The sequence below is a fragment of the Equus przewalskii genome, chromosome 14 (assembly GCF_037783145.1).
Source record: "Equus przewalskii isolate Varuska chromosome 14, EquPr2, whole genome shotgun sequence".
NCBI lineage: Eukaryota > Metazoa > Chordata > Mammalia > Perissodactyla > Equidae > Equus > Equus przewalskii.
In genome coordinates, this window is record NC_091844.1 from 71,336,340 (window position 1) to 71,359,721 (window position 23,382).

General features: G+C 39.9%; 2 protein-coding genes across 7 annotated transcripts in view; one reads left to right on the plus strand and one right to left on the minus strand.

Annotated features, from left to right (window-relative positions):
- Positions 1-6,792, minus strand: part of UBXN2A (UBX domain protein 2A) — a 50,947-nt gene extending 44,155 nt beyond the window's left edge. The window contains exon 1 of the mRNA XM_070574341.1: positions 6,483-6,792. The gene's annotated coding sequence lies outside the window, so the exon portion shown is untranslated. The remainder of the gene's footprint in view (positions 1-6,482) is intronic.
- ATAD2B (ATPase family AAA domain containing 2B) overlaps positions 6,781-23,382 on the plus strand; it is a 156,408-nt gene continuing 139,806 nt past the window's right edge. For 4 of the 6 annotated variants that reach the window (XR_011526665.1, XM_070574332.1, XM_070574334.1 and 1 more), the window contains exon 1: positions 6,786-7,452. Coding sequence is in view for 4 of the 6 variants with exons in the window: in XM_070574332.1 (XP_070430433.1) it covers positions 7,243-7,452 (210 nt within the window). In the remaining 2 variants the exon portion in view is untranslated. Of the gene's footprint in view, positions 7,453-23,382 lie in introns of all 6 variants that reach the window. The other 2 variants (XR_011526666.1, XM_070574333.1) reach the window with 1 other exon arrangement.

Genomic DNA, 23,382 nt, shown 5'->3' on the forward strand with positions numbered 1-23,382 from the left:
AAATTTGTCCATTTCATCTTGATTATCTAATTTGTTGTCATACAATTGCTTATAGTATTTTCATATGATTCTTTTTATTTCTGTAAGGTTGGTAATAATGTCCCCTCTTTCATTTATGATTTTAATACTTTGTGTTTTCTCTCTTTTTTTCTTGGTCAGTCTAGTTAAATGTTTGTCAATTTTGTTACTCTTTTTAAAGAACCAACTTTTTTTTTAAGGATTATTTTATTGAAGTGATATTTGTTTCTAACATTCTATAATTTCAGGTACACATTATTATGTATCAGTTTCTGAATAGACTGCATCTTGCTTACCTCCGAAGTCTAGTTTTTATCCATCACCATACATGTGTACCCATTTACCTCTTTTGTCCACCCCCGTTCCCCTTTCCCCTCTGGTAACCACTAATCTGTGAAAGAACCAACGTTTGGTTTCATTGATTCTCTGCATTGCTTTTCTACTCTCTGTTTCATTTATCTCCACTGTAATCTTTATTTCCCTCCTTCTACTAGCTTTTGGGTTTAGTTTGCTCTTTCTCAAATTCTTTTCTCTGTTGAGTTTTTAGTTACGAGTCTAAATACTCACACAGGATTGTAAGCTCCTTAAGGGTGCAGACTGAGTAATATATTTGTTCAATATTCTCCATAGCACTTTACACAGTAGCTATTACACAGATACATAATAGGGGTCAGTAAATGTTTCTTGAACTGACATAGAAAGATGATAGGTGACACTCAGGAATCGGCTCCTGATCCTGCATCCCTTTTTCCAATTGGTAGCCCCTCCAACCATCCATTTCAGGTCACAAACACAGTGATCATCTTTGAGCGTTTCTCCTGTCTCAAGATGAATATCTAAGCCACAGCTGTTCAACAGAACTTTTTGAGATGAGGGAGTTGTCTCTGCACTGTCCAATATATTAACCACAGCAACACTTGGCTACTGAATACTTGAAACATGACTACTAAATACTAAACATGAAGTTTTAATTTTTAAATTTAAATTTAAATAGCCACATGTGGTAGTTATCACATTGGACAGTACAAAATTCTCATGTCACCAATTCTGATTTTGTCTCATGATTCAGTGTTCATCAAAATGTGTCATGCAGGGCTGGCCCTGTGGCCCAGTGGTTAAGTTTGTGCGCTCTGCTGTAGTGGCCCAGGGTTTTGCTGGTTTGGATCCTGGGTGCAGACATGGCACCACTCGTCAGGCCCTGCTGAGGTGGTGTCCCACATGCCACAACTAGAACGACCCACAACTAAAATATACAACTACATACTGGGGGGATTCGGGGAGGAAAAGCAGAAAAAAAAAATAAAAGAAGATTGGTAATAGTTGTCAGCTCAAATGCCAATCTTTTTTTTTTTTAAGGTTTTTTTTTAATTTTTCCTTTTTCTCCCCAAAGCCCCCAGTACACAGTTGTGTATTTTTAGCTGTGGCTCCTTCTAGTTGTGGCATGCGGGATGCTGCCTCAGCATGGCTTGATGAACAGTGCCATGTCTGTGCCCAGGATTCAAACCGTCGAAACCCCGGGCTGTGGAGCGTGCAAACTTAACCACTCGGCCACAGGACTGGCCCCTCAGGTGCCAATCTTCTTAAAAATATAGTCTCTTGGAACTTACCCTATGCCTACTGAATCAGTGCCATCTCTTTCCTGAGGATCTCCTTATAGAGTTGCAGTGACTTACCTTAGTTCCATCAGAAGCAAAATTAAAAAAGCAAACAAATTTTGTCATTGCTTATCCTTTCTGTTAAATCTTTATATTCTATATCATTTTCTGTTCTTATTTTTATTATTACTATCTCCCAGTCTGTTTGCCTTTTAATTTTCTTAAAAGTGTCCTGCAAAGAGAAAGCCCAATTTTTCAACTTTTTCTTTTATAGTTTATCTTTTTGTGTTCTTTGTAAGAAAACTTTGCCTACTGCATGGTCACACAAAGTTTTTCTTTTAGGTTTTCCAAAAAATTTACACTTTTGGGCTTGTATTTAAGTCTATGATCAATTTGAAGTTAATCTTTACACATAGTTTGAGGTAATGGTCAAGGCATACTTTTTTTTTGCCCAGGGATATACAGTTGTTCTAGCATCATTTATTGCAAAGAATATCTTTTCTTTATTAATTACCTTGGCCTCTTTGCAAACATTAATTTACATGTGTGTATGAATCTCTCTTCTTTTTCACTGAGCTGTATGACTATATAGCTACACTGTCCTGATTATTATACCTTAATAGTGAGACTTGAAATGAGGTAGTGAAATGAGGGCCTTGTGTATTATTTACAGGAAAGTATTTAATTCTATATTTAGTTTCTTTAATCAATAATAGGGATATTCAGGTTATCTATGTCTTTATGAGTGAGGTTTAGTAATTAGTTTCAGTTTTAGGAATTTGTCTACTTCATCTGTTTTGGAACTTGCATAAAATTAAGTTGTTCATTATATTTCTTAATTGTCCCTTTAATGTTTGTAGTAGAGATGGGCAAACAGTAGCCCATGGCCCGAATCTAATCTGTTGCCTGTTTATGTACATTTGTGAGCTAAGAATGGTTTTCACATTTTTAAAGGATTGTTCAAAAAACGAAAAACCAAAAACTAAACTGAAACAAAGAGGGATATTTGACTGAGTCCATACGTGGCCTGCAAAGCCTGAAATATTTACAAACTGGCCCTTTATAACAAGAAAAAAGTTCGCTGACTGCCAAGTCTATAAGATCTTGTGTGATGCTTACCCTGTCATTCCTGAAATTCATAATTTGGGTCATCTCTATTTTTTTCCCCCTTAACTGGTCTGGCTAGTGGGTTACTTTCCTTTCTTTCTTTTTATAGGAATCAACTTTTGATTTAATTGAATCCCTCTATTATTTGTTTTTTATTTTATTGTTTTCTGCTGTCATATATATTATTTCCTTCTTTCTGCTTATGCATAATGCCTTTGAAACTCATACAAGTTTTTGCATATAACACTAGTTAATTCCTTTTTACTGCTGAGTAGTATTTCATGTTGTAGATGTGCCAAAGTTTTTTTAACCATTCATCTATGAGGGATATTTTTTCTTTTCCGGTTTTTGGCTATTACAAATAAAGATGCAATAAACTATGGTCTATAGGTTTTTGTGAGGATATAGTTTTCATTTCTTTGGAATAAAAAGCCAGGATTGCAATTGCTGGGTCATATTGTATGTTGAACTGTTTTCCATATTGAGATTGGCTGTATCATTTTCCATTCTCACCAGTAATGTATGAATGGTTCAGTTTCTCTGCCTCTTCACCAGCATTTGGTGTTGTCACTATTTTTTTAGTTTTTCTAATAGGTATGTAGCGATAACTCATCGTGGTCTCAGTTTGCATTTCCCTACTGGTTAGTGATGTTGAAATCTTCTTTCTTTCTTTTTTTTTTTAAGGATTGGCACCTGAGCTAACATCTGTTGACAATATTCTTCTCCATTTTTTTTCTTTCCAAAGACCCCCAGTACATAGTTGTATATTCTAGTTGTGAGTGCCTCTGGTTGTGCTATGTGGGATGCCGCCTCAGCATGGCCTGATGAGTGGTGCCATGCCCACACCCAGGATCCAAACCAGCAAAATCCTTGGCCACTGAAACGGAGCATGCAAATTTAACCACTCGGCCACGGGGCCAGCCCCTGATATCTTCTTATATTCTTATTTTCCATCTGCATATCCTCCTAGTTGAAAAATCTTTTCTGGTATTTTCCCCATTTTCTTTCTTTTTTTTTTGTGAGGAAGATTGACCCTGAGCTAACATCTGTTGTTAATCTTTCTCTATTTTCTGTGGGATGCCATCACAGCGTGGCTTGATGAGTGGTACTAGGTCTGCATCTGGGATCTGAACCATCCCAGGCCACTGAAGTGGAGCACATGAACTTAACCACTACTACCCTGGGCCAGCCCCTAGTTTTGTTCTTTTATAGAACATGCTTTTGGTGTCACGTCTAAGACCTCTACTCTTTATTTTTTTATGTTCTATCTCATTCTTTTAAAATTTGCTTTGCCATTTTTGGTTTATTAATATTTTCTTTATTTATATTACATATCTGAATATAAATCTGTAGGTCTTATTCTATTGTGTATTCTTTTTTTTTTTTTTTTTTTTTTGCTGCGGAAGATTTGCTGTGAGGTAACATCCATGCCAGTCTTCCTCTATTTTTCAGTATGTGGGCTGCCAGCACAGCATGGCTGCTAACAGAGCTGTGCAAGTCTGTGTCCAGGTACCAAACTCGGGCCACTGTAGCAGACTGCCTTGAACTTCACCACTAGGCCACTGGGGCTGGCCCTCATTCTGTTGGGTATTCTTTTTTGCTGGCTGTTGTTGATGATTTTTACTTTTATGTTTCGTGAATTTTTTTTAGAGTCATATTCATGAGACTATTTTATGTTCTTCTTGTTGAAGGTGCATCTCTTCAGAGATAATTTATGTTTGCTTTTGCTTTGTGCTTAGGATCACTTTTTTTTTTGGTGAGAAAGATTGTCGCTGAGCTAACATCTGTGCCAATCCTCCTCTATTTTGTATGTGGGACACTACCACAGCATGGCTTGATGAGCGGTGTGTAGCTCTGTGCCTGGGATCTGAACCTATGAATCCCGGGCTGCTGAAGTGGGGCATGCAAATTTAACCACTACGCCACCAGGGCAGCCCCAGGATCACTTTTGACTCAATCTTATTTAACCTAAATTATTGTCCAGAGGTTCTTCATACCTATCAGATTGAGTGAATTTAGGCTGTAAACCTGAGGACCAATTTGTTATTTTGAATTCTCAAGGGACATATATTTTCCCTCTCATTCTTAGTGTATATGTTCAGAAAGGCAGTTCCTGTTGCAGTTTCCTGGGGATTAGTGATGGGGAGGTTGGTCAGTTTATTTCTAATTCACCCTCATACTTAAGTGTATCCTCCTTGCACCAGGATTTTTCAGGGTGATTCCATTAAACTGTAGCTTGAGCAGGTTCTGGGCTTTGTCTTCTGTCCTTTCTATATCCTGAAGACAGAGAAAATAGAAGTTCAAGTGCACTGGGCTTGAGCAAATGCATTGAAAATGAAAGATGTCTTTAGAGCTTTGCTTGCTCGTCTAGGTTCCTGCTGTGACTTAGTTTTTGGTCTAAGTATTCCTTAGTGTCTTGCCAGCTCATGTAGTTTTAAAGAAAGTTTAAAAAAGATTTTTATTGACTTTTTAGTTATCTTCTCCAGGTCATATAGTGGAAAACAAGCAACTCTTCCATATCTTTTTCAAGTCTTCCTTTGTTTTGTGCATAATGTTTCCTTCCTCTATTTTGTCCTTCATGATGCATCTCAGGTGTCATTGCCTCTCAGAGGCTTTCCCTAACATCCCTGCTTGAATTAGAGGTCTCTGCCTCATTCTTTCTTATCACACTGTATTGCAGCTTATTGGTTCCTTGCCTGTCTCTTTGTTATAAACCCTTTGAGGGCCAGAACTATGTTATGTTTTTAAAAAAACCTCCCTATGTCCGGGTCTGGCAGAGCACCTAGCACCAGTTGGGTTGAGAGTAAACATTTGTTGTTAGTAATGTTATAGGTTATAGTAACCAAATCATAACCTGGCGTTCTCAATATAGGACTACAAAAAAAAAAAAAAAAACCCAGAGAAACCAGAGGAGGAAAGCACACAAATCCTTTGTATGTAAATTTGCATATCATACACCTCCTCAGGACACTTCATATACTACTTAAAGTCAGCCTCTTTCTGCAGGAAATGAAACTTTTGTTTAACGATCTCATAGCTAACTGAAGCGGGAAAACCCAGGTCTGGTTTCATCATGAGGTCTCCACACCCATAAAAGGCCGGTTTTTAGTGATGGGTGAAGCGTCCTGGGGAGGGTGTGGTATGCAAATTAGTGCAAGAGGGATTTGCCCGCTTTCCTGGAATCCGTCCTGTTTTCCATTCCTAGTGCTGTACGCGGTTTTGTTGAACGATTGGGAGCTTGGATGGCTAGAATGCTCTAATTTTGATGTAGCTTGGAGATTTTTACAGGACTTTTCTCGGGTCTACAATTTTTCGTAGTGTAGTAAACAGGAAGAACTTCTGCCCAGTAAACAGTAGGCTCTCTATCGCTACTGTACCGAGAATTTTTGGAACGAACATAATTTTTGCTTTATGGCAGAACTTTTCGTATTAATCGTGTGCCTCAATCTTTTTCTTTGAAAGTTAAATCACAAAGTTTATATGTTTGGGTTCAGATTTTTGTATTCATTCCTGCGCTGGCCGGGGCAGCAGTGATAACGGAGGCTCTAAGTAGGAAGAATTCATCCTTTGTGAGTCTGCCTCAGATCTGGCTAAGGTTAGAGAAAACGACCCTGCCTCGCTTTGTTTAAAGATGCAGAGTTCTAGCGTTTGTTTTCTTTCTTAAGCTTACCGTGTGCCAGATACCACACAGATTTATTTTATCACAGTTATCTTTCCCATCTTTACAGCCATGAAAATTGCGACTCAAGTTCGGTGACTTGCCTTGGGTATCTCTGGGATGCCACCTGAGGTCACCGCGCCCTGGTCACCACTGGTCCCCTCAATCCCCCGCCTCTGCCGGTCGTTGCTGGCTCCGTGCAGGCCACCTGGGGTGATGGTGGGGGTGCTGGGGTGTCGGGCCCTGCAGGTTGTGAAGGCTCGGGGAACGGCTCCAGCGCGCCGGCCCGTCCCGCGCCCTTTCTGGTTTTTCCCCTCCGGTCCCAGACTGCCGGCCACACCGGGAAACCATAGAGCTGCCACCACCCAGAGCGGCCCTTCCCGGCCGCCGAGCGCTGACGCCGCGCCGCTGGGCGGGGCCTCCTGGAGGGAAGGCGGAGGGAGAAGGCTGCCGAGGAAGCGCTGGCCGGCCTTGCAGCGCCCCGCAGCGGTCACGGCCGGCAGCGGGCTCGTCGGCCCTGCGGCGCTGGAGCCTTGACGCACGGAGCTGGAGAGCGAGAACGGGAGAGAAAGGGGCAGAAATGGCGGCTCCGCTCGGCTCCCGCTGAGGAGGGCGAAGCCGGCGGAGGCTCTGCGCTGTCGGCCTGGAGCATCGCTCCCGCCTCCCGCTGCCTGCCTTCTCGCGCCGACTTCCCTTCCTTTGCCCTGCTCTCGCCTGTCCTCGTCTGCGCTCCGCGGAGTCCGGGGCGGCTCGGCTCTCCCGGCCCGGCTCCGCTGGCCCCGACTGCCCGGCCGGCGGGCCGGCTTTCCTCGGCTCTCCCGGGCGCGGCGGGCGCGGTGTGGACCCCGTCCTCCTGGCTGGACCATGGTGAACACCCGGAAGAGCTCTCTGCGCCTTCTCGGGTCCAAGTCGCCCGGGCCCGGGCCTGGGGCCGGAGCAGAGCCTGGGGCGACCGGAGGCAGCAGCCATTTCATCTCCTCTCGGACCCGCTCCTCCAAGACCCGCGCTGCCAGCTGCCCCGCCGCCAAGGCCGGGGGAAGCGGTGGCGCCGGCGCCGCTCTGGAGGAGGCCCGGGTAAGAGCGGGCGGCCCGAGCCCGGGGGCTGCCGAGTGCCGGCCCGGCCGCCGGGGCTTTGTCTGGCCCGGTTGGGGCAGGAAGCCTCCAGTGGAGACTGCTCGGGCGGCCGGAGCCCGGGTCTGCGGGTGCGGTGGAGGATGGCACCGGCTGGGGAGGGCCGCGACAGCTTTGCTGGCCCGGCTCTTTTGTGTGAAGAACGGGACTTGAGTCCAGGGGAGAGGGCTTTGGGGGTCTTTGCGGGGACCTTAGAACCTTGTGCTTCCCGTGTCCTTGTCCCGCCTTAGAGGGGCATTCTAGGGGAGCAAGCGCGAAGGGCCGGAGTCCCCGGGTGGAAGGGCTGGAGAAGAGAAGTGAAAGTTTTCTGCGGTGTCAAACCCTTCTTGTGAAGTGTGTCAGCTCTTGCCGGTGTCTAACTCCAGCATACTCGCAAACTGTTGGGGGTGGTTCAAGTTGGTGAGGAAGTGAACGGAGAGCTCCAGTTGGCAGCCAGGCAGGGATGCTGAAAAAAGTTTGTAGCTGCTCTGACACCAACTTTAAAAACAAAATCCACGCTCTCGCCTCTCCAGACAGGAGAGATGAAACATGATGTTATAGCTGGAGAGTCAGCCAGCTAGCTAACCGGGGTTCCAGTAGGGACCTAGTGGAGCTTTCTAGTAGAGCTTTCAGGTCACAAAAGGGGCATGTCGAAAGAGACAGGTGGAATGTTTTGGATAGTAGGCACTATCATCTCCAAATTGTATGGTTTCTTGGACGTCTGCATTTCTGTTATGGGGACACTTTGTAAAAGATGAATTAACGCCGTCGTTGTGGCACTACTGCAAAAGTGACATTTGAAGAAGGCGAGTGATGATTTAGTTTTTTTAAAAAAGTGATGGGAAGATCTTGAAGTTTTATTACAGTGTGAAACTCTAAGCTAGCACAGATATTTTATCACTTTGAAGGAATAATAAGTTTGTGTTAGGAGATTGGTTATGAATTCAGAAAAGAGTATTGCTTCGGTATAGAAAGAGGCTAACTTACCAAGAGTAATTTGGCTGGAAATTGCTGTTCATTTAAAATGCTCCTTTAAGCCTACACCGTTTTGTTATTCTTACGGGAGGAAAGCAATATTTTGTATTCTGTGGTGGTCTACAAGATTATGGTTTGTGTGTGGTTTTTCTCTGTGTCTCCTATTCTGACACTAATTTGAATGAACCCAGGCAAATAAAACAAATATTTTACTGTACTACTCTGAAATATATTTATTGTATCTTTCAAAATATATTTGGTTTTTATTTTGCTAAAAATCTGGAAAACATTTAAAAAAGTATCTTATTTAATAGACTATTTTGAGGCTTACAGATTTCTTAGGTTGAAATAAGAGAGCTAAATCTGAAAGTTGTGCAAACTATTTAGAATAGTTATTCTGAATAGTAGGCTTTCTGTAGAAATTATTCCAGACATATACAAGCTTATTGACTTTCCAAAGCTAACATATTTTCAAATAAAAGTAAGTTTAAGAAAGGGCTGTCCTCCACGCTTAAGTACAAAAAGAATATTTAGAGTCTAAGCATCTAATTGTATAGTGCTATGAATGCCGAGTCTATTAGAGCAGTGTCTAATTCTTCTGAAGCAATTAGCTCATCTGTCACTGATCAGTTTGTGGTCCCATTTTTGAATGCATGGATATCATGCTGTCTTTACCCCCTGAGGAATAAGGTGCGGTAATTTGTCAGGCAGCTGTTATGGAGACGTTAAAAGGCAAGGAATCAATAATCTAATGTAGAAATGAACATTTGGTAGCTTTTAAATTGCTAGAAGATTGAAAGATATTAGAGCTCTTTCTAGAAGGATGCTAATGAAACTTTGTTTCAAGGAGCCTTTTAAAATGTTTTAAAAGACTATAAATAACAGGCTAATGAAGTTTAATTTGAAATATTTGTTTTTCAGTTGTAAGAAGATTTGTATTCTGGCTCTAGTAGATGATGGAATGATTGCTTTCTTTGAGAAGTTTAAGAGATTTACTAATCCTATGTTGTGATTGGTCCTTTAAAAGAGGATAAGTTATAATTCTGGATTTAAAGTTTTGTGGACTCTATATTTATGAAGCAGGTTGTATATTTCTTTGCTATTCCTGAAGTGGGTTGATTTGAGTCTGGTAAGCTCTTCTCAAGTTGGTTTTATGTTACAAGATTGAGCACTCCTCTTGGTTTTCCCCTTCTGGTGTAATTAAAGGCATCCTTTTTCTGGAGTCCTAGATGTTTGCTAGTGTCTTTAAAGACATATTTGATGGAAAATGGGATTGCTCATGCTGTTGCTTTAGGAGACCCTTATTGTTGTTGTTATTATTTTTGTCCCCAAGGCCCCAGTACTTAGTTGTATATCTTAGTTGTAGGTCCTTCTTGTTCCTCTTTGTGGGGTGCTGCCTCAGCATGGCTTGATGATCAGTCTGCACCCAGGAGCCAAACTGGCAAACCCTGGGCCACTGAAGCGGGGCACACGAACCCCAACCACTACCCCACCATGCAAGCCCCCAGGATACCCTTATTTTTGTAGGAAGAAATGTATTCCTCTCTATGAGATACGTAATTGAGAAGGTTCCCCTTTTTCTACTTTTGTGTTGTCTTCTTCACTTTATGCTGATTTTCCCCCCTACTTCCCCCTCTCTTTTTGGATTGTTTCATCCACTGGTCCAGAGACATTTCATTTGCTAAAGAGCCATAGGACCATGAGCTGTGCCTGCAGTTTTGCCTTTTCCCCCAGTGTGTGTGGCATGGGGAAATATGCATATGATCCATTCTGTAGATTATTGGAATAATTTTCTTTTTTTTCTTTTTTTTGGGGGGAGGGGGGAAGATTAGCCCTGAGCTAACATCTGCTGCCACTCCTCCTCTTTTTGCTGAGGAAGACTGCCCCTGAGCTAACATCCATGCCCATCTTCCTCTACTTTATACGTGGGACGCCTACCACAGCATGGCTTGCCAAGCAGTGCCATGTCTGCACCCAGGATCCGAACCGGCGAACCCTGGGCCTCCAAAGTGGAACATGTGCACTTAACTGCTGTGCCACCGGGCCCACCCCAGAACCATTTTCTTGTGTCCATGCTTTTTTAATGTCAAGTTGACTTGTGCTGTGTAGTTAGTTGTAATTACTCCTGTATACTTGGCTTTTTTTGTTTTGTTTAGTGGGTATAAAGCTTGACCTCTTTAGGTCAGTTAATCTGACCATCAGTAATTAGCACTTATTTGCTCCACCTAAGAGTCACTCAGCAAACAAATTAATACCGTATTCACAGAATTGGAAAGCAGTCTTTGAAAAATATTTCAACTCTTTCTACCTCTGTTAGGCCTGTTGGGTGGTATTGGCTTCATCACTAGCTTTTTGTGCTTTTTGAGATGGTCATTGACTCTAAGTCCACATCTTAGTTGAGAAGATCAAAATATTTTGAATAACTTTATAGGTAAACTTGCTTTAATTTTATTTTAAAAAATCTTTGGGTCCTTCTTTAATGTATTCTTTTATCATCCTGTCCTCCTTTTATTTATTTATTTTTGAGGAAGATTAGCCCTGTGCTGACATCTGCTGCCAGTCTTTGCTGGGGAAGATTGGCCCTCAGCTAACATCTGTGCCCATCTTCCTCTATTTTATATGTGGGACACCTGCCGCAGCATGGCTTGATAAGTGGTGCATAGGTCTGTGTCTGGGATCTGAACTGGCGAACCTAACAGCTGTGCCACTGGGCTGGCCCCTATCACTCTGTACTTCTTTTCCAACACTCATGGGTTTGCCAACATAACACAAGCAGAGGGGCTGACATTGGGGGTTCAACATGGAAGGAAAGTCTGAGAGGGAAATGTAATAATGTATATAACTCTCAGATGAGTAGGGAAAAATACGAGTTCCTCAGAGTAGAGCAACTTTTTCCTTATATCGCATTCACCTGGAGAACCATATAGGCGGTATTGAATAATGTGGCAAATGTCCTCAAGACAGGTTTGAACCAAAGCAGCTGTGGAGTTCATAGGATTATCTCTAGTAGCCAACTGAAAATGTAACTTAAAAAAAATTAAATTACTGGCCATTTCTGTAGTCCACATATACAAACTTGCAGTTTTTTAGGTCATGGAAGAAACTTACAACACTTGTAGAAGTGAATGCATATTAATTCTTTAAATCATTTTCCCTGGCAAGTCTTTTTGCACCATCCTTTGGTAAGTCCTTGATTGCACGTCTGCTGAATACCTAATTATAGATAAACCTATAACCTCTGGAAACCAGCTGGACAGGTGGTAGGATTACCAACTGTTGTGAGAACTAAGGAGCCCAACCGGTGTCTGCACCTGAATGGAGAGTGGTCCTGTCTTCAAGGATCTGCTTCGGAAAAGTGCTATATTACTTTGAATTGTATATTTGGCATTTTTTTTTGGACTTACACAATGAAGTATCATTTGTGTGCATTACTGAGTTGATTTCTAGATATTTGGGCTTTTGGTCTTTTACTAGAAATATTTTATATTTCTGTCGTGCTTCCCCACTGGGGGAGGATTTTGTGAAAAATGAGTTACTGAGTAAAAAGCATTTGGGATTTTTTGGATAAAGGTGTTCTGTGGAAGCACAAAGTTAGGGGAAAAGACCCTGTGTAAAATGTGTTAATTTTATTTAAACATAAGCTGGACATTTTTAGAGAGGTAGGTATTGTATGTGGCTTACAACAATAGAAAAGATGTCTGCATTAAAGTCAATAGGCTATAATTTGTGTTAGCTCTTAGATACTTTTCACATAGTATCATATACTAGTATTAGATACTAGTATATGCTGTCAGATTCTAAACTTCAGATGTTTTTGAACTGTATTTTGGTATTAAGGTTTTTTTTTTTTTAAAGATTTTATTTTTCCTTTTTCTCCCAAAGCCCCCCGGTACATAGTTGTGTATTTTTAGTTGTGGGTCCTTCTAGTTGTGGCATGTAGGATGCCACCTCAGCGTGGCTTGGGGAGCAGTGCCATATCTGCACCCAGGATCCGAACTGGCGAAACCCTGGGCCACCGAAGCAGGGCGCGTGAACTTAACCACTTGGTCATGAGGCTGGCCCCTTTTTTTTCGTTTTTTGATCAGTATTGTAGTTGTGTTTGGAAGTAGGATATATTCCTTTGGTTAAAGTCTTGCTCCCCTAGAGTCTTCTATTATGTGGGCTATAAGCTCCTTGAGGGCAGGCACTATATCTTACTTTCCCCCAGCTGCTGCATTCCAGGGCCTAGTGCAGCATCTAGCACATAGAAGATGCTTAAGGAATATCTGTTGAATGAATGAATGAATAGTGTATTAAGGAACTGATCTATTTCTTGGAAATCATGATGATCAGACTTTGAGAATAGACGATAAATAAAACACAGTCCCTACCTTCAGGACTGTAATATGCACATGGTATGTATATATAAATAATTATTAACAGGATAAATCAGTTCAAGGTAGGGGCCACATGAATGACATAGATACTCAGTGCAATGAGAGTTCTCATCCTTTGCTCGCTGAATGCTGTGAGTGAGACTCTTTGATGTTCTTTAAAGACAGAGATTATCATGTTCATGGCGGTGTCCTGAGGGCCTACAACAGTGCCTGCCAAACATGGTGCTCAATTTTTTGAATGAATGAATGGAAAGTATGTCACATTTTAAATTATTTTCTTATTCACAATCTTCACTTTTTTTTTTTTTAAAGATTTTATTTTTTCCTTTTTCTCCCCAAAGCCCCCCGGTACATAGTTGTATATTCTTAGTTGTGGGTCCTCCTAGTTGTGGCATGTGGGACGCCGCCTCAGCGTGGTTCGATGAGCAGTGCCATGTCCGCACCCAGGATTCGAACAGAGGAAACACTGGGCCGCCTGCAGCGGAGCCGGCGAACTTAACCACTCGGCCACGGGGCCAGCCCTCACAATCTTCACTTTTGCTATATTTACTTGTTGTATTTTGCCCTTCTGCCCATTTGGTGTTGGCCTAATAAGAAGGAGAGGAGTAAACTAAGGTTTAGTTAGCATCTCGTGCCAGGTGTTTAATGTTATCTTGTTTAATCCCTGCAACAATCCTGGAAAGCAGGTGATGGTACTCCCGTTTTATAGCTGAGGAAATTGGGTTGCCAGAGAAGTTAAATGGCCTGTAGAAGCCCAAACAGGTAATAAGTAGTAGGGGTAATATTTAAATCTAGTTCTGTCTTCTCCACTTACATATCTCATTGTCTCATCTGTATTTATCACTGCTTTTTGATGCTGTTCAATTAGCAGTTTTCACCAATATCGGAAAAAGTGAAGGAGGCAGCTGTTGTACAGTCAGGAAATACTGTACATACTGTGTATGGACAGATTTTTACTAGACTCTCTGGAGTTGTGGTGTCTAGGGTTGTATTGGGACTGAGAGTGGGAACAGTAGCCTGTAGGGATATGAAATATAGGCCGGCAATTTTCAGTAATTGCTTGCTGCCTTATTTCACGGGGTGGGTGTAGGGAGAGGAGCAGTCATATTGTATCATTTTTGCAATATTTTTGCTTCCCAATATTTTAAAGATGGCTTGGGGAAAAAAAAAATCCCTATAAAGAGACTAAGTCTGGGGCCTTGTGGGCTCCAATAGACATGTACTTGTGCTTCCATCATTCCCTCTGCTTGGCGATACTGATTTATCAGTGTGTACATTTTCTTTTATGCTCTGGAAATCTTTTTATCTTTGGAGTAGACAAGTGTTTTCCATTTAAAAAAATGCTTTATACTTGAAACCTCTTGAAAAGACGTTCTATGGTATATTTGTATATTTAGATACATGCTAAGGAATTAAACATGTTTAGCGTTATTCGTTTGTGTCTGTATTCTAGGACCCAAATTAGGATCTCGGAAGCACTGATGCTTCAGATACCCATATCGTGTTCTATAATCTTGCCAGATAGGAACTTGGAGGTAATTGAACCTAACTTTTGGTGGTGAAACTTGCTTATTCTTTGGTTCTTTTTATTCAATCAATAAATATTTATTAAGCAGCTACTACATTAAAATATAAGTGCCATGTGGGCAAGCCTTTTGGTCTCTTTGGTTCACTGTTATAATAGGGCTCCCGTGTAGCAAAAGTCAAGGAGGCACCATTCACATTAGTCTATGTGAATGGCACTCTCTGGAGTTGTTAGTGCGCTTCTTGTACGTTGTATGCTACACGTAACATCCTCATACAATGTCCCTTGAGGATTTGGTGTGGGAATTTCTTTGAGATAACCCAGGAGTGGAATAAGTATATATATACTTAAATATTATCTCCAGATTTGCTGCTCTACTCTCCACTTCTAGGAAATGTATAGGGGTTCTTATATCCCCGTACTCCTGCCAATGTTTGGCAATATGTGGCTTTTTTTTTTTTTGAGGAAGATTAGCCCTGAGCTGACATCTACTGCCAGTCCTTTTTTTGCTGAGGAAGACTGGCCCTGAGCTAACATCCATGCCCATCTTCCTCTACTTTATATGTGGGATGTCTGCCACTGCATGCCTTGAGAAGCAGTGTGCAGGTCCACACCTGGGATCTGAACTGGCGAACCCTGAGCTGCTGGAGTGGAATATACGAACTTAACCACTGCGCCGCTGGGCCAGCCCCAATATGTAGCTTTTTAATTGTTTGTCTTTGATTACTCCTGAGTATGAACAACTCTTTATGTCCATAGGAATTTTTTTTTTATTTTCTCATCTCTTAAATACTTGTTAATATCTTTTGCCCATTTTTCTATTTTCTCCTAGAGTTAATTTTTTCGTGTTTTCCAAGAGTATTATAAATCAGTGGCTTTTAACCTTTTATTGTCCCATAGTAAGGAATACTGTTTATTTTGTGGCTCTGTACATATAGTTTTACCTTTCCTGTAAACAGGAAAGACCTAAAGCAAAGACCTAAAGTTCTTTGTTTTCTTTTATTCATTCTACTAGACAACCTTTCCTTTGTAGTACCACTTTATTATACACCAAGTCCCCATATATGTACTGTTTGATTCTCTCGATTCTTTTTCTTGGTCTGTTTATTTTTGTGGCAGTACCATACCATTTCTATGAGTGTGGTTTCGAGGTATCTTTTAATATCTTAAAAGGCAAGATCCTCCTCTTTGTTATTTTTCAAATTGACTTAGATGTTCAAGGATCTTTATTTCTCTCATATGTATTTCCAATTAAGATTATGAAGTTCCTCAAAAGATCCAACTAGAATTTTGACTGGGAATATATCTGAATTCATAGATTAATTTGTGGAGAATTGACACCTTCATAATAAGTTATCCAAGAACAAGGAACGTGTCTGGCATAACATAGTTTGTGTATTTCTCTTGTGGAATTTGATGCTTTCTTTATGACTTGATATATTTTCAGTTTTGGTAAATGTTCTTTATGTTCTTGGAAGAAATGCATATTTTTCTGTTAGCTATGGAAAAATTCAAATATTGTGGAAAACATTAAGAGATGGAAAATATCATAGTATGAATTTGTTGATTATTTAGATATCAAATCTCCTATTTTATCCCATATTAAGATTCTACCTAATATTTTAAGTCAAATTATTTTTGTTATTGTTTAGATTCTCCTGGTATATATGTCTTTTATTTCTATTTATTTATTTATTTATTTATTGCTGAGGAAGATTGGCCCTGAGCTACCATCTGTGCCAATCTTCCTCTATTTTATATGTGGGACGCTGCCACAGCATGGCTGATGGTAGATCTGTGCCTGGGGATCTGAACCTGTGAACTCCAGGCCACTGAAGCAGAGTGCAGGAACTTAACCACTGTGCCACTGGGCTGGTCCTATATGTCTTTAAAATAAACTTTATTTTAGAATAGTTTCTAATTTCCTTCTTGCTTTGTTTGATTCATTGGTTATCTAGAAGTATGTTGCTTACATTGCCAAACAGGTGGGCATTTCTTTTCTAATTATCTTTTAGTTGTTTGCTTCTAGTTTAATACCACTATGTTCAGAGAACATACTCCATATGATTTTGATCCTTTGAAATTTGTTCTGATTCATTTTTGTCACCCTGCTAGTTTTGGTAAGTGTTCCATGTACACTTGAAAACAATGTGAATTCTGCAGTTCGAGGTGCAGTGTTGCAGATATGTCTGCTAGATTATATTTGTGTATCTTCTGCTGATTTTAAAGTTGTATGTATATACATGTAAATAAATAACATATATTTGTGATTGCTCTTAAGACCTGAACCATGTTTAGCTCTTGTTTTTTTCTTTGAAAACATTACGTTCTAACTACATATTCTTTAGCATGGTTTTCTAATGTTCCACCTCCCTGCTTACTCTGTATTGTGTAGAATTTTAGTTCTGCCTTTGTATGGATATAAGTACTTCTTTTTTCTTTGGGATTTTTTTTCCAGCAACAGTAAATTTCACTGTTTCCAGTATGATTATCTTACTTTTTATATCTTGCATTTTTATTCTGTTTCTCTTTTTTGTGAGTAGTTCCTCCAAGAATATTTTCAGTCTGGGACTTTTTGTGACAAACTTTCTGAGGCATTATGTGCCTGAGAATATTTTCATTATGCTCTTTCATTTCAGTGAAAAACTGGCTGGATACTTTAAGAATATTACTTTGTTGTTGTCTTGTATCCAGTGTTACTCTTGAAGGTGGTCTGATTCTTTTTCTTTTGTAGGTGTTCTGTTCTTTCTCATTTGAAGTTTATAGAATTTTGTTAGTCTTCATAAATTTTACCATATTTTAGGCATGGGTTTTTCCTTCTCTCTCTTGTTTGGCAATTTTAGACCTTTCAGTCTGTGGTTTTTCATCTTCTTTTGATTGTGGTAAATTTGTCATTATTTCTTAATAATGATAGTCTAAAATTATCATTTCTTCAAGTATTACTTCTCTCTCTTTTTCATTCCTTCTGGAACTTATATTCAGATGTTGGCACGTAGAAGAATTTTGTCTGTAAACTGATATTTAGGCAAACTTTTTTTTTTTAAATTGGCACCTGAGCTAACATCTGCTGGCAATCTCCTTGTTTTTCTTCTTCTTCTCCCCAAAGCCCCCCAGTACATAGTTGTATATTCTAGTTGTAGGTTCTTCTGGTTGTGCTATGTGGGATGCCGCCCCAGTGTGGCCTGATGTCCTCGGCCAGGATCCGACCTGGCAAAACCCTTGGCCCCCAAAGCAGAGCGTGCAAACCTAACCACTTGGCCACGGCAAACTGTTTTTAAGCACTTTTGATGGCATGCTGGAGAAATTTACTGACAGTTCCTTGAGTAAACAAGACTTGGTACGTCTTGTAGCAGACCTCTCTTGACCATTTTCATGCCCATGTTTTAAGAGGCCCACTTGTCAGGGGGTAAAGCCTTGAAGTTGCTTGATGAAAGTTCATTTCCTTTAACAGCTTACTAATAAATACCCTTTAACTGGAGCATACTCCAGTGCTCACACGTAGGGTGAGTGTTGTAGTTGGGTACTTTGATTATGCAAGTTAAGGGAATCTGCTTTTAAAAAACAAACTCAAACTGCATTGCAGAGCCATACCCTCTTAATCAGTGACACATTTATAAGAAATTTAAATGTATGTATAGAACCAGAAGCAGAACCTTCATTAAGAAATGTGCACAAACCAGAGAAACTGGCAGCACAAATTCATGAGCTGGTGGGTGGTTTCTATGTTAAAATTTGGAAAATATTTTAAATTAAATTTTTTTTTAGATTGGCACCTGAGCTAACAACTGTTGCCAATCTTTTTTTTTTCTGCTTTATCTCCCCAAATCCCCCAGTACATAGTTGTGTATTTTAGTGTGGGTCCTTCTAGTTGTGGCATATGGGACACTGCCTCAATATGGTTTGATGAGAGGTGCCATGGATCCGAACTGGTGAAACCCTGGGCCGTGGAAGTGGAGTGTGCGAACTTAACCATTCAGCCATGGGCTAGCCCCTTTTAAATTAATTTTAAAGTTAAAATTTTAATTTCTTAGCTTTTGGTATTCTAATTCAGTTTCCAGATTTATTAGATGGGAGAATTGGGGGGAAGTGATAGTTGCCCAAGGCCATACGATTATTTAGAAGCGGCAGTTCAACTTGAAATGCAAGTGTCTTTCTTTAATTCTTTAATGTCTTTGAGTAAGTCTATGTGCCAGACACTGAAGACAAAGGAGTATGCAAGACTCTTGATCTCAGCTCTTTGGCAAAATGTTTTATTTTTATTTAAAAACTATGAAATAATTATTTCGTATGATATGGAAGTGTGCTGAAAAAAATAAAGGGCTTTTCCCTGCCCCACTAATTCCTCCAGTTTATTTTTCCTGGGGATGACCACTCAAGCTGGTGTACATCTTTCCAGATCATTGCATGTGTATATATGCGTTGTTTATGTGTGTATATTTTTAACAGAAACGGAATCATACCCTGTATACTATTTATGATAGTTAATTTTCTTTGTTTTTTAATTTTTTTTCTGGTTTTTCTCCCCAAATCCCCCCAGCACATATTTGCATATTTTAGTTTTGGGTCCTTCTAGTTGTGGCATGTGGGACGCTGCCTCAGGGTGGTCTGACGACTGGTGCCATGTCCGCGTCCAGGATTCGAACCAGTGAAACCCTGGGCTGTCAAAGTGGAGTGCACAAACTTAACCACTCAGCCACTGGCCTGGCCCCTATAATAGTTAATTTCCTACTTAGCTGTGTATCATGTACATTCTTTCCTATCCGTTCTACTGGATGGCTTTCTAATATTTTTGTTGTATCCTTATGCCATCACTTATTTAACTGTTCCCTCTTGGTACACAGTTGAGTTGTCTCCTTTTTTTTTTTTTTTTGGTGAGGAAGATTGGCCCTGAGCTACATCTGTTGCCAATCTTCTTTTTGCTTGAGAAAGATTGTCACTGAGCTAACATCTGTGCCAGTCTTCCTCTATTTTGTATGTGGGATGCCAGCACAGCATGGCTTGATGTGCGGTGTGTAGGTCTGCACCTGGGATCTAAACCCATGAACCTGGCCGCTGAAGTGGAGCACGCAGAGTTAACCACTATGCCACCAGGCTGGCCCGCATCCATGTTTTTAATGTTATAAATAAAGTAGCAGAAAATGACCTTTCTTTTTTAGGTGAAATGGAATTACTGGGTCAGAGGTACATGTATTTTAAATTTTTACAGGTTTTGCCAAATTGTCCTGTAAACAGGCTAAATCAATGTGTACCCCACTCCCCGGTACTCTACTGTTAAGTTTTTAACAGTGGGCTTTAACTTCCTTAAATGGCAGAGATTGTCTGATCATCAAGTATCTTTAATATTTAACACAATAATGGGTGCTTAATAAATTTTGTTTGTGGATGGAGTGAATCACTAAGGATATTCAATAAGCTTACAAAGTTATATTAATCCTACAGAGCCAGAGAAGTATCGTTACTGGAGACTGTGTTCATGGTGAGGCTGTAAGTGTCATATTTTTTGCTTATACTACCTTACTTGATTCTTCTAACAATCTTATGAAGTAAATAGTAGTTTTTGAATTACAGTGGTAGTGCTGCAGTTTAACATGGTTCTATCCAACTTTTAAGTCTGTGCCATTTTTCAGTACCCGTGTTGTCTCTTTCTTGTATTAAGTAATGTAATATTTTCAGATTAAAACAGTTATCTTGGGCCGGCCCTGTTGGCCTAGTGGTTAAGTTTGGTGTGTTCCACTTTGGCAGTGCAAGTTCTGCTCCTGGGTGTGCATCTACATCACTCGTCTATCAGTGGCCATGCTGTGGTGCTGGCTTACATGCAAGGGAAAAAAAAAGGAAGATTGGCAACAGATGTTAGCTCAGGGCGAATCTTCCTCAGCAAGAAAAAAAAAAATTCTTTTCCAGAAAGAGAAATGCATTGTAAATTGTAACAGGTTATTTTTATCTTTTTACAACTTCTCAGCTCGCTTCTCTATTTTTTTCCCCTTTCTATATTGTTTTATGATGATTGTTTAGGAATATTAAACTAGTAAGCCATTGCTCTTGAGATATTTGAGGAAAATTTAGGTTATTTTCTGTATCTGACGTTTTAGAACTTTGTGCAATAGTGTTGACCCTAAGTAAATAAATAGCAGTGTGAGTTTTGTTTTCTGCAGTCATGGTAACTTCTGTCCCTGTACATTCTTTTTAGAAACGAAAAAAAAAAAAAGAAATTGACTGCACTCTAAGCTTTCTCATAAAAATAGGAGTGCTTATTTTAAAAAAAGGTAGGAAAAAAAGTTTCATGTAAAGGAAATTGGAAAAGATTGATTGCACCCATACACTTTGTGATGTAACCTGGGGGGTAATGTTTCTATTCTGTTTTCCTTGTCTCTTTGAGGATCTTTTTCTCATCAGTTGCCTTACTCTTGAAAATTTTTATTCTTTCTATGGTTCCTTTTCTTCTGTGTACAAGAAACCAGGTTGTCTTTTAAAAAAAGACCCTTCCCTGACTTCTCTGACTTTGTCACCTATTATCTTCTTTTTTCTTTTTCTTTCTTTTTTTTTTTTTGAGGGAGATCAGCCCTGAGCTAACTACTGCCAATCCTCCTCTTTTTGCTGAGGAAGACTGGCCCTGAGCTAACATCCGTGTCCATCTTCCTCTATTTTATATGTGGGACGCCTACCACAGAATGGCATTTGCCAAGCAGTGCCATGTCCGCAGCCAGGATCCGAACCTACGAACCCTGGGCTGCCTGAGAAGCGAAACGTGTGAACTTAACCCCTGTGCCACTGGGCTGGCCCCATCTTATTTTTTTCTTAATTCTGACACTTTTTAAAAAAAATTGAGGTCACATGGTTTATAACATATAAATTTAAGGTGTACATCATTATATTTCAACTTCCGTATAGACTACATCGTGTTCACTACCAAAAGTCTGGTTTCCATTGTCACCATACACACATGCCCCTTTAGCTCTCCCCTGACCCCTTTCCCTGCTGATAACCAGCAATTTGTTCTCTGAATCTGTGTGTGTGTTTGTTGTTGTTGTATCTTCTACGTATGAGTGAAATCATACAGTATTTGGCTTTCTCCGTCTGACTTATTTCACTAAGCCTAATACTCTCAAGGTTCATCCATGTTGTCACAAATTGCAAGATTCAGCTGTTCTGGCTGGCTAGGTGGGTGTTCCCTTTCTCCCTCACAGCTCCGTGTGCATCCCCCTCCTGAAGCTGGTACTTCTTATAAGTAGCTCTGTAGTCATCACCTGTGAGAAAGTTTCTCACCTCTCACTCAGTTCTTTGTCTAGTGATTTCTACTGAGCATTTCTCAGAAGTTGCCCTGTCAGAAGTTACAGTGACCTACTTACCAGTCTCCAGGTTTATCAGCTTTCCTCCTGTTTATTCGTTTGGAACAAACAATTTCTCCCCGTTTTAGACACTATATTTTTATTTAGTTTATATGAGATCCTTTCTGCTCATCCCTTTAATGTAGGCATTTTTTAAGGTTTTGACTTTTGCCCTCTTGTTTTTACATTATGTTAGCCATGATCTTTTTATTACTGTTGCATATCTATCTCTGGTGGTCACTTCATGCTTTCTCAGAGCTGCATTTCCCATAGCCTGATAGACATCTCCCTAGATTTCTGGCTAGAATTCTAAGCTTAACTTTCAAAGTCAGAATTCAGCACTACACTTCCCCCACACCCCTCAACAACAACAACCACTTTTTACACCTGTCCTTATTGTCTTTATTTTGAATACTGGTACCACTGATCTCTTAGTTATTCATTCTGCTTTTTGGAATCAATTTCTTATTTTCTACTTTTACAATTCTAGATGAGGCCATCATCAGGTCTTGAATTAATCTAGTTGTGTGCTGATTCAATTATTTCCTTGAATTTCTCAGTTTTTAATACTATAGTTGGATACATTCTTTTTGCCTTTACATTAAAATCCAGGTCCTAGATTTCTGACCAATTCTGATATGGACAGGAAACCATCCCTGAAAACCAGAGCAGTATAAATTCTTCTATCCTTCGTTATTCTCAAGTTCTTTTGTCGAATTTTACAAGATTTATAGTAGAATAGTGGTCAATATTTGTGGTAGCTGATGAGTATGGTTTAAGAGACTCTAAGACTTGAGGATAAAATGAATTTTGAAAATCGGAAAAAGTATCTAACTATTTCAGAAGGTTAGAGTTTAAAGAAAAAAGTCATTGAGGTGGGGATAACTATCTTTTCATTGTACTTTTACTTTCTGTAGCATTTGACACTGTTACTACTATACTTCTCTTGGAAGTTATCTCATCCTTGAGTCATGTTACTCTGACCATTCTGTGTACTCCATTATTATGTTGTTATGAAATAAGGTCCATATAATTTGTGATGTCTTTCTTCATCTCTACTAGCAGTTACTATTTTTTGTTTTTTTACTTTGAGAATTGTGTACTTAATATATAATATGTGCTATATCATCATTGTGACCATTTGTCTACCCAATAGATTGCATATTGAGTTCAAGTAGGTCTTAATCTTTTTTTACCATTGCTCCTCCCATGTCTTATGTACACAGTAGGTCCTCAATAAATGTTTGTTAAATGAAATTATTCCCTTAGTCTGAGATGCCTTTTCCACTCATGGGATGTAACACTCTGACACAGATTGCTAAATGACTGTGGGTAGATTGCATAATCTCTCTTAAATGTCTTTGTCCTGAAACTGGCAACACCTTCCCTCAAAGGGCTAGGTTATAATTAACTAGTAAAATGCTTTGAAGATGAAAAAGTTAAGGTTGAACATTATGATCATATTATTAAAAGTGAACTGTTGGTATCACGTTTGTAGGTAATAGCTTTCCCAAAGCTTGAAGTTAATTAAGTGGTGCTGAAGTAAGTGTTTTGTGTGTATTTACATCTTGGTTATTTGCTTTACTTAAGTCCCTATATTTCTTTGGAGGGAAGGAGCCTTTTGTAAATATGCTATTTATTCTGAGGTGTCTTGCCACAGAGCGAAGGCAAGATTGAAACCCAAGTACAATAG